We start from the raw sequence: 11,124 nt of genomic DNA, 5'->3' as shown, positions 1-11,124 counted from the left end.
CTCTATTGCCAGATATATCGCCACGAAACAATGTACTCTCAGAATTACTTTTAATGTCTAGGCTAGGTGAACCTGGCATTGGGATGCTAGCCTAACCTATAGATCCAACATAGAAATGTCTACTACCAGTTCAGTTTCCTCTTTAACATCCCAACGAATTTGACAATATCCTAGAATTAATGCTAAACTGATAATATGAATCAGTGGTGTAACAGCCCCCATTCCCACCCACTATCCTATCCCCTTCCCATACAAAAAGGAAAGAAAAGATATTTTTGATGATAATAATACCAAAACATTTTGCCATAAAATCAAAATAGATACAGAAATAAGAAATGAAACAGATGTTAACTCTCAGCTATTTTTGGTACATTTACGATGAGACAAAATGACGTTTTGATATTTCAGAATATTTTCTGTGATGTTTGGAAAGTTAAGAGACAGATAGCAGGACTCAATGTTGTTTTTGTATATCACATTAGAGTATATCATGTCAAAGATTTATGGTCGATGTATCAAAATAAGATAAACAAAATAAAATGAGTGCTATTATATCCCAGATTTTGTTATCAACAAAAACTGATTACAATAAGAAGACTATCATAAATAAAAGAAAACTGATTTAATTTGTTTTCAAAGAAGAGAATAAAAAAAAAATGGCCATTAAAATTACATTTAGTTTTGCACATGCAAAAACAAAGGAATAAAATTGAATTAAATTATTTTCAAATATCAAATGTTACTCATTTCTTCCTATAATTATTGTATCTTCATGATCAATTTACTAAAACAAACTTGGAATTGTACTAAAAAGAGTTTTTTCCAAGAAGAAATGCACACATATAAGTAAATTCGCATCATGCCTATAAGAATTTTTGAGACTTTGTCTAACATACAAAACTGTTGAAGACATGTTGGATTTCATTGGTTGTAAATATGTTAACCACTTCTTCGCCACTGTCTTCTGGATCGCCAGTCTCTCGTAACATGGCTGTTACGTGTGTGCGCGCTAGACATAGGAGTACCGTGACCGTTTCCAGGGTGTGGATCACTATGAGTTTGGGCTGTGTGTGGCTCAGGGTCTAAATGTCCGGAGTTTCTAGCCATTTGCTGACGGTAGCGAAGACGTCTGAGTCGTGCCAGTTCTAAACGAAGGAGACAATACTTGATATATAAAATATATTTTATAAAAAGAGGTGACGGTGCAAATTCTATAAAATGTCTAGAAAGGTGTTACTTATTTAAAGAAATCAAAATAGATATGATATTCGAATTTATTGATGACTTAATAGAACGAACTACTTAGCACGGGAAAACTCAACAGTCTTGTTTTCCGGGATACTTTAATGCATTACAACAGTGGTCTTCATTAGACCTTATACTATATATCACGTGAAAGGTGAGTATTTTATAAACAGAAAAAAAAATCACGTCAGGTGTTTGTATGGCGTCACTCGACATAATGATTAATTTCTCGGCCAGAATGAAGGTGAAAGTCATTGACAATTGATATTTTGTTTTTAACAATGAGGACCGATGTTTTGTAATAACAAACAGCTGGAAATGTCATAAACTTCACATGATATTTTTTATTGTAAATCATCTAATTTTATTAGATTCGACCTATTCAAAGAAGATTCAGTGTGAAGGCTTCATTAAAAAACATGTGCTGATTAATCTATCTAATGACGGTGACAATGTAGTCAAGGAAACGCCACATATCATTTTCTAACTGATTGTGATATAAAAACTTTTAAATATACGATTTACATGCACGTTACTAACTTAAAGAATTAAAAAACCTTGCAGTAATGTTTGATATTTATTGAATAATTGTTAATGATTTTCTCAATAAATAAAATATTGTTTTAGCACACTGTAAACTATTAAGTTATATGGTTCACTCTGTGTTACATGATAAATGATAAAATATAAGGTATATGATTCACTCTGTGTGACATGATAAATTATAAACTCCAAGGTTATATGATTCACTCTGTGTTACATGATAAATTATAAGCTGTTAAGTTATATGATTCACTCTGTGTTACATGATAAAATATAAGTTTATATGATTCACTCTGTGTTACATGATAATTATAAGCTGTTAAGTTATATGATTCACTCTGTGTTACATGATAAATTATAAGCTGTTAAGTCATATGATTCACTCTGTGTTACATGATAAATTATAAGCTGTTAAGTTATATGATTCACTCTGTGTTACATGATAATTATAAGCTGTTAAGTCATATGATTCACTCTGTGTTACATGATAATTATAAGCTGTTAAGTTATATGATTCACTCTGTGTTACATGATAATTATAAGCTGTTAAGTCATATGATTCACTCTGTGTTACATGATAAATTATAAGCTGTTAAGTCATATGATTCACTCTGTGTTACATGATAAATTATAAGCTGTTAAGTTATATGATTCACTCTGTGTTACATGATAATTATAAGCTGTTAAGTCATATGATTCACTCTGTGTTACATGATAATTATAAGCTGTTAAGTCATATGATTCACTCTGTGTTACATGATAAATTATAAGCTGTTAAGTTATATGATTCACTCTGTGTTACATGATAATTATAAGCTGTTAAGTCATATGATTCACTCTGTGTTACATGATAATTATAAGCTGTTAAGTTATATGATTCACTCTGTGTTACATGATAAATTATAAGCTATTAGGTTATAAGATTCACTCAGTGTTATGTGCTGGCCGTAAAGTTGTTATCTGTTAAGATGTGCATATACATGTAGTCGTTTCATTTCATGCGATTTTATAAACCAAGTCTTCGAAGCATCTGCAAGACCTGACGATCAAAAATTAAAACTTTGAGTCGAGTTTCATAAAATCTTATATGAAATGAAAATAAACGTATTACATTAAAGGTACATTTAACAAACGGTGACAGCCATTTTGTTGTACATTTTCAAGTTATGACGTAACAGCATTGTCCATATAACGACATCACAATCGATTTTTGACTGACACAGCCAATGAAAAGCGCTCTAGGGTTTATTACACTAGTGACATCTAGGGATTGGATGGACAAATTCACTGCATAAGAAATATCATCAATTAACATGTATTGTATCTTATCAATATATAGACATGGCCGATACCACGAACTAGATATGTTTACTGGAATAGTAACTACTGTGTTATCAGTGAAAAAGTCATTACATAGATTGTGACTTAAAGTGTAAATTCTTCTATCAGATATCATAGCAGGATTGTGGTTGACTGAAGGTTCTCATAGCAACATATGTATCATACTGTCACCAAAATGTAATTGTAACTTATAATATAAATTCACGCCAACAGACTCGGTGAATAAAAAATATCTCTCTTTGTTTTTATAATTTTTTTTTATAAAATTGAAAGATGTGTAAGACTTGCCGAAACAAAGCATGTAATTGGAGCATTGAAAGAACATATACATTATAATAATAATAATTCAGATGAAATATTAATCCAATGCTGGCGCTCCTTAAATAACATTAAATGAGGTGAAGTTTTTTTAGAGATCTTGATGATATAAAGATAGACATTAAGGAAAGAAATGTGTTATTTCCATTCGTCATTGATATAAGCGTTGTGGTGAAATAGGCTGAAAACCCAACACCAATTTCCTGGTGTGGAAAAGAGTAAACGAACAACCAATCACAACCACACTGTCCGGTTAGATTAACACTGTTACATGAAGATCAAATATATTATTTAAACGTTTTTGCTTTTAATTTGTGGGCTAGAAATGTTGGAATAAGTAAAAAAAAAAGTACAGTAGTACAAAAATAACACATTTGGACCAATCATTCTGTTTATCTAGATTGTGAAAAAGATCTTACGATTTAAGCTAACCAGCACTGGACAACTGATTGTTTCCTGCACATAAAATGTCTTATAGCTTGTGGTGAGAGTATGACGTACGTGGTATTATAGCTGATATTGCGTACATGAATATTATTATCCACCTATTTCTAGACAAATGCCCTGAAGGGGCAACATGACAAAACAATACGTCGGCTTGATAGATGAGGCTTTTGACGTAATGTGCAAAAACGTCATTATACATTTATTTGCATATTTTTTTAGAACAATTGTTCAGTTTATAAACTATTCTTTCAAAATATATTCACATATTTTAATCCTCTTCATCACTGTCACATTATACCACAATTTGTCATGTAACCCACCTTTATTTTATGTAAATTTACAAAGATAAAGGATTATGATATCTATGTAAATAAGTTGATATTGATCGTGCTAGACCACAGTGTATTATTTAAGTCCATAAACAGTTCTGTCTACGAAATAAGAAAGATAAATATATTTTAAAAAAATATGTTTTGTATGAAATAAGTAACATATCGTCATATTAAATTCTTTGAAATAGAATTATGAAAGAAAAGTAAAAGAAGAAATTTATTACATTTTAAAGTTTTATTTGCATTTATTGGCGATATTTACACATAGACATTTCATGCACACATTACACAAATAAAAAGTTTTGGTTTACAATAAAATCCAAATAAATTGGGTAATTTATGCATATGTACGTATAAATACTGATGCAAATCTCTGTAATTAAATATTAATTGATATATTAAATTATCACAAAATAGGTAAACAAACACGTTGTTACCATATTGCACAGGATTTTTGAGTCTCCTCATATTGCACTTGACAAAGGATACAAATATATTCAACACAAAGTAAATACTGTTAATTTCTACAGTTTAATTCAATTAATACTGATGGAACTTAACAAGGATACGTATCAATTATCACTTAAAGCTGAAGTGGATTTAGCATGGATGCAGACGCTCTCTAATATTGGAGTACTATTACTAGGAACAAAAAACGTATATTCCGGAAACAATGACGATTCTGGTTTATTGGTTAGAATACACCACATCATAGTTTAAGTATTAAAGCTTTGAATTCTACTGTTACATTTTAGTGTTCAAATTCGGGGTTCCAGTGTTAAAACGTAGGATTTTAGGAATAAATCTTAATGCTCTAGTGTTAAATTTCAGGATTCTAGTGTAAACGTTTAGGGTCGTATTAATTAAGTTTAGGTTTCTTATGTTAAGTTTTAGGGTACGAGAGTTAAATGTTAGGATTCTAGCATTAAAGTTCAGTGTACGAATAGTTTTATTTATCTGCTGATAAGCTTTGTTATCGAAGGCAAACTTCTGTTTAATTTAGTTGAGAGATCGAGATTTCTTGTGTAAAATTTCCTCCAATTCGTAAGATTCATTGTTATTCTGTTAACAATTCAATTTTCCCTTAACTAATGCAAGAAAAATTGTATTAAAAGAATTAAGTAACCATCAATATACCAGAATACAGAAATTGACCCTAATCAATTTGAGTACAAGTGCATTAATTGATGAAACATCATTATTGATTACTTAATCAATAAATCTGTTCCTCTGTCTATAATATTACAGATTTCCCAAGAAAATCTGTTGTCCCAATTAACGAGACTTTTATACAGTGTAACATTATACCGGCAATATGTTAGTATATATGATGTAATGATAGATCACACTTCTATGTATTAGAATGGCAATGTAACAATCACAGCATTGAATAAATACTACTACAAATATCACCAAGCCGACCAGTACCTTTAGATAACTTATACAACATGTTGTACATAGTAATGACATTTATGACACGAAGCATAACTTTGGATTAGTAAAATCATGGCTATCATACAGATTTATTTTTATTAAGTTTTTGTTACTAGCGTCTGATACATTGAACATTAAATTACAATGATAGTGAATGCTACAGCATATAGAGAGACACATTAGCGTATGAATTACTCCTCTCAGTCATAGATTGTATTATGAACTAGTGCGCCATTCCATTCGATTGGATTTCCTAAAATTTTCAACACGTTGAATATTTCTGACGGTTGGGAGAAAAAAACTGTGTAACGCATCTTTAAGCATCATTTGACTTGATGGTATCGAATTCTAAAATTGTATTAAAAGGTGTTCCTGTATGTGTCATTTAATCAAATTCTTAAGACTATGTTACTCAGTGAAGTTTTTGTTTATATCATTCAGTAACATGTATTATTTCGAAATTCCGAATGAGATATTTCAAATGTAGTTATTTCAAAGTCTTATGGATCACACATCATGGGACAAATGAATTCTTGGATGAAAACAATGAAAAATAAACTATAACAAAAATCAACGATTTCTCACTATTTTGATGATATCGTCCAATAATATGTAGAATGAGCAAGGGAGATAATATAAACACGTAAAAAGAATATGTCTGTACAAAAGACACATTAATGAGTAGCATCTTTAAATACAAATGCAGAATCAAACTTTATCATACAGCTGTTTCGTCCTTCTAGAACTCGTCAATTATGCTAAAGACCTAAATTGTGAAGTCTAGGAGGCGACTGAGGAAAATTCAAACTGATCGAAAGAAAAATCTGAATTTGGAGGTGTACTAGCCCCATAATCAATAAATTTTGTAATTTTAAGATACAACTAGTAATTTATAGAACAATGTTAAGTGCCTGCGTATATTCTGATTAAAGACGCACATGTTTATGACACCTTTCAATACAAACAGTGATATGATATCTAATTCGTTCCGAAACCATAGTGACCTAGAATACGTCAGTGATGCAATTCCTGACAAGCGAATACAAATATTATATGTAAGAACATAAAGGCATTTTAGTACTATTTGATGTTAGTGAAACGTAATGGTACAATCGTTAGGTAATAAGAAGAAATTGCAGTATTGTTAATTCACTTTCAGCCAATGAATATTAATAAAAGCAGTTAACTATCAGACGACCAATGTATTAGCTACTGTTCCAAATTCCTATATGTAAATACTCCGAAACATTCAGCATGCATGTCCAGGAAAATAATTTTTCGCAAAATATAAGTGCTTCACGTCAGTGAAACTGAAACAAGATATAAAAATTGTATACATAACTTGAGTGTACAGAAGTCATCAGCACTAAACTTAAATATTACATCCACTAAAAAGTGGACGTGTGCAGTATGTAAAATATTTTATAGCCTACGGAAATAATTACCGAGGAAACGGTTTCTGGAGGTCCCTTGGGGCCGCTTTGGTGGGAGCACGGGACACTTGTAATGACTGTCACACGCTTTGGTTTCAGGATTGAAGTTTTGATATCTTGGACAGCGGACGACATAAATACTATTCCCCTGGCACTCTGAGAACACGTGGCATTTATTGGTACATGCGAATCTTTCTCCATTTATACAACGTGCATTACACTGTTCTCTCCTTATTGGGCAAGACTGGAAAGAGCTAACCTTCGGTTTACAAACTGAAAAATAGAAAGAATAATGATATATTTCCCTTATATGATATTGATCATATACACGATGTTTATGAAATCATGATATATGAAAGATGAAACTTTTACTTCTACTTAAACATCGAAATTGATTTCGATTTAAATATTTCATCTAATTTGTCGTTATACTGAATAAACTAAATACAGTTAGCAGAGATATTTTAGATATCACCTTCCGAGCTGATGTCACATGATTTACTTGCAGTTGTGCTTAATTACTTTGCAACATAATGATACCAAGAAAAGAAAGAATACAACATCTTGCATAAAAACAGAATAAAAATCCTATTTACTTTTTAATGAAGGAGCACTAAATTGCGCTGGCTTTGATGATTGAAGGGCGGTATTTTTTGGAGACCTTTTCATACTAGCAGGAACTTGCATTTGTATGTCTTTCTGTTTCAGCGCATCCGGCCAAGGCCATCTCTGACTATAGTCACAGAAGAAGGAGACGTGGATATTATCAGTTTTAAACTGAGGGCAATCATTGCCAAATTCCCAAACCTTCTCCACCGATTCTCCGTAACTGCTGCTGTTGGTGTACATGTACTCTTTTGGGTTGGTGATTCGCATGGCACCGGTGCACCGTTCATATTTCCTCGTAATCAGATTCAAACAGGAAGGATGGCAAACTCTGCCACAATTATCATAGGCCGTAAATAGAACTTCACTGATGCCTCTCCCGGGATCTTTCACTGCTACATAGGCTAATGCTACTGAAATAGCCAGTCGATTGTCAACAACTGCATACTCGGTGTATTTGCCCTCGTAGTTGATGCCATCAGTTTGAACATAGACTACTCCAGCTCCGCTTTTGGATGTTTGACAGTTTTCGTAACGTTTTGGCTGTCCTGGTTTTACGTAGTTATACACCTTCTTTTGGTCTGACTGTGGGGAGTATACATCACTCTGGTGTTGTACTTTACCGTTTTTAACTGGATACGAGTGATATGCCTTATAGTCGTTCGGTCGCCTAACAGTTATCCTAACTGGTAGATACATCCAATGTCTGGTATCATAGTCTCCATTGACACCAAAAGTATTCTGTGTTGGTATTATAACCAGTCCATCGTCGACGCCGTAACCATGTTTTCGAGGTGGATGAGGAGGTGGTGGTGGCGGGAGGGTTGGACAATCTGGACGTTTCGTTGTTGTGGTTGTAGGTGTGGTTGTTGTGGTGGTTGGAGCTGGAGTAGTGGTGGTTGTAGTTGTGGTGGTTGTAGTAGACGTAGTTGTTGTAGTTGTCGTTGGTTCTGTCGGCTCCTCTCCTCTCAGAATTGGAACACATTTGGGACCGTATCTTGGGTGATCAATGCATCTAAGCCATTTGCTACCACAATGCCATCTTAATGTATCACATGTTGGCCGTGGTGCATAACGGTAACCAGCACTAAAACGTTTTTGTAAGCAGTCCGCGACAAAAATAGATGGATCTAAATCCAGTCGTACATCAGGAGCATGAAATATATCTCCAAACTCCTCAGGGTAGTCGTTTTCGATATCTACACCGTTTCTCTCGGAGTTTTCCCTAAACATTTCCCATATAAAGTCTACGAATGCGTGATGTAGAAAAAACACAGGATCTAATGCAGCAGTACGTATAACCCCCATTTGTCCGTCTACATAAATATGTATAGGGCCATGTTTAAATTCTATATCAAATTCTGGTTCGGCATTTCCACAAATTTCTCCAAATCGCACACGTGATGTTATATTTATGATATCCTCTTCAGTGAACAATTGCCCGGACATTCCTACATTACGCATAAGATCGTTTTCTGACGTAGGTCCACCAAATACTCCCTCCGTTACTGTTCCATTTCCGTTTCCGGCAAATTCTGCCGTCCACATAATGGAATCACGTGCCAGTGCACCAAGGTTAGAGTCCATCGTAGAATCCCAGTAAGGAATACCTCCCAATTCTGGTTCTTCGATGTTTAGAGCCTCCTCAAACCTGCAAACAATCGTTATACATCAATTTTTTTTTCAAATTTTGTAATGCAGTTTGGATAGGAATAAACATTAGAATCTAGTTAATACTTGATAAAGCGATAAAACTTAATCTATGTACGAAATTTCCATTTAATCAATGTCCCTTTAATGTGGTACATTGAGGTAGATTCATATATGTTTTATTCAATAAAAACTTTTTACAACGCGGGCAAATATGTTTCAGCTGTATGTAGCAGTTTATCTCATTATTTAGGTCTCGTGTATTTAATTGTATTGTTTAATGTAAGTTGATCTTCAAAACACATAATTTTCTATTCACAGTTGAGTCTACAGTATATTCTACCACAGTAGGTGGACGTTATTTAACTTTTAAGACATCAGTAAATCATAACAACTGTCGTATAGACATAGATATGTATGCCACATGTGGAATAAATTTAAAAGCGTTTGTATTAGCTGACACGTTTGAACTTTGACAGGAAGGGATTTTCATGCACTCGTGGAACTTAAAACGTGCAATAATTACTCTTGGTGTTTTAAGCATTTGATTTTGATTTTTATTATCATAAACCCGTTTATCGTTTGTAATAATTATATTTTATTTAAGTATTTCCACTTATTTTTGCAATTGTCAGTGTTGCATATTAATCTCCAGCATTTCACTATAGGTCATATTATAACGAAACTATGTGATGATGTTAACACATGTGAAAGCTAAACAAATCAATTTGTTGTCAAAATAGCTCTTTTATCGTGGTAGAAGCATGTCAAACAAAGTGGTGGTAACAATTACGGTATTATGTCCTATACATACATGAGGAGGTAAATCCTGTGCCAGCCAGGGAAGTTGCATCCCCCGTGAGCTGTAAATTGGGTATCTCCAGAGTGATAAGCTGCGAACGCTTCATATCTCGTTACTTCCCCTTCCTGAAAGAGTATGTATTTGTATAGTCATCTAAACGATAACGTATTTCTTAAATATCTATGTAAACATATGAGCATAGTACTATTGTATCAACAAAGCATCTCAAATACATAAAAGTATAAAGGAAAAATAATATATAACTTACCATTGTCGTTTTCATTTTATAAACAGCCCTATGGAAACGGTTCCTTTCTTCATCTGTCATCATGCGGTATTCCTTTCGTACTCTTTGATCGAGTACCTGCCTCTTCACTCTGTCCTTGCGTGTCTTTTCCACAATTCTTCTCTCCAGCTTATTTAAGTAGCTTCGAGCTAGAGGATTTCGATCTAAAAATCTTTTGCTTATTTTAGTAGTTCGCATATTATTCCATTCTGCTGACATTGTGCAGTACTGTTTTATAGTTAGTCCGACAGAGTTCTCTACATTGTTAAATCTTTTATAAAACTTGCGCAGACATTGTGCAAACCATGGCTCCAAATGAAGGTTTCGGAAGTGTTGTCCAATTACACACGGAACGATGGTCATGAGTGCCATCAGTAGAATCCATCTCAAATATTGCATCTATAAAAACAAGAAAACTCAAATATGTACATATATAAAAATGAATTCAGATAAAACCTTGGGTGTTATAACTATTTTTTTGTTTTTTTTTTTTTGTTTTTTGAAATAAAAGTGTATCATTAGCATTAAACATTGGCATCCGTTGTATATAAAAATAAAGTTTTTTAAAACTAAAAAAAAATTTTTCTTATTTCTGTATTCGATATTTCAACTCACCAAAGTCAACTAACTAAATATTGTTCCAATGACTGCAATACTATCCACACATTAGAATGGACTGTATGTGCA

General features: G+C 33.0%; 1 protein-coding gene across 1 annotated transcript; it reads right to left on the bottom strand.

Annotated features, from left to right (window-relative positions):
* Window positions 1-939: 939 nt before the first annotated feature.
* LOC132556655 (uncharacterized) lies at window positions 940-10,836 on the bottom strand. Its single transcript, XM_060221090.1, has 5 exons — window positions 10,420-10,836; window positions 10,164-10,276; window positions 7,690-9,350; window positions 7,106-7,366; window positions 940-1,145 (listed from the first exon to the last, which is right to left on the bottom strand). Exons 1-5 carry the CDS (start codon window positions 10,834-10,836, stop codon window positions 940-942), a joined length of 2,658 nt encoding a protein of 885 aa, XP_060077073.1.
* Between the last annotated feature and the right edge of the window lie 288 nt (window positions 10,837-11,124).

The sequence above is a fragment of the Ylistrum balloti genome, unplaced genomic scaffold (assembly GCF_031769215.1).
Source record: "Ylistrum balloti isolate Yb309-2 unplaced genomic scaffold, AGI_CSIRO_Ybal_v1 Utg370580, whole genome shotgun sequence".
Taxonomy (NCBI): Eukaryota; Metazoa; Mollusca; class Bivalvia; order Pectinida; family Pectinidae; genus Ylistrum; species Ylistrum balloti.
Note: the sequence above shows the minus strand (reverse complement) of the source record. Positions and strands in the feature narration are given on the sequence as shown.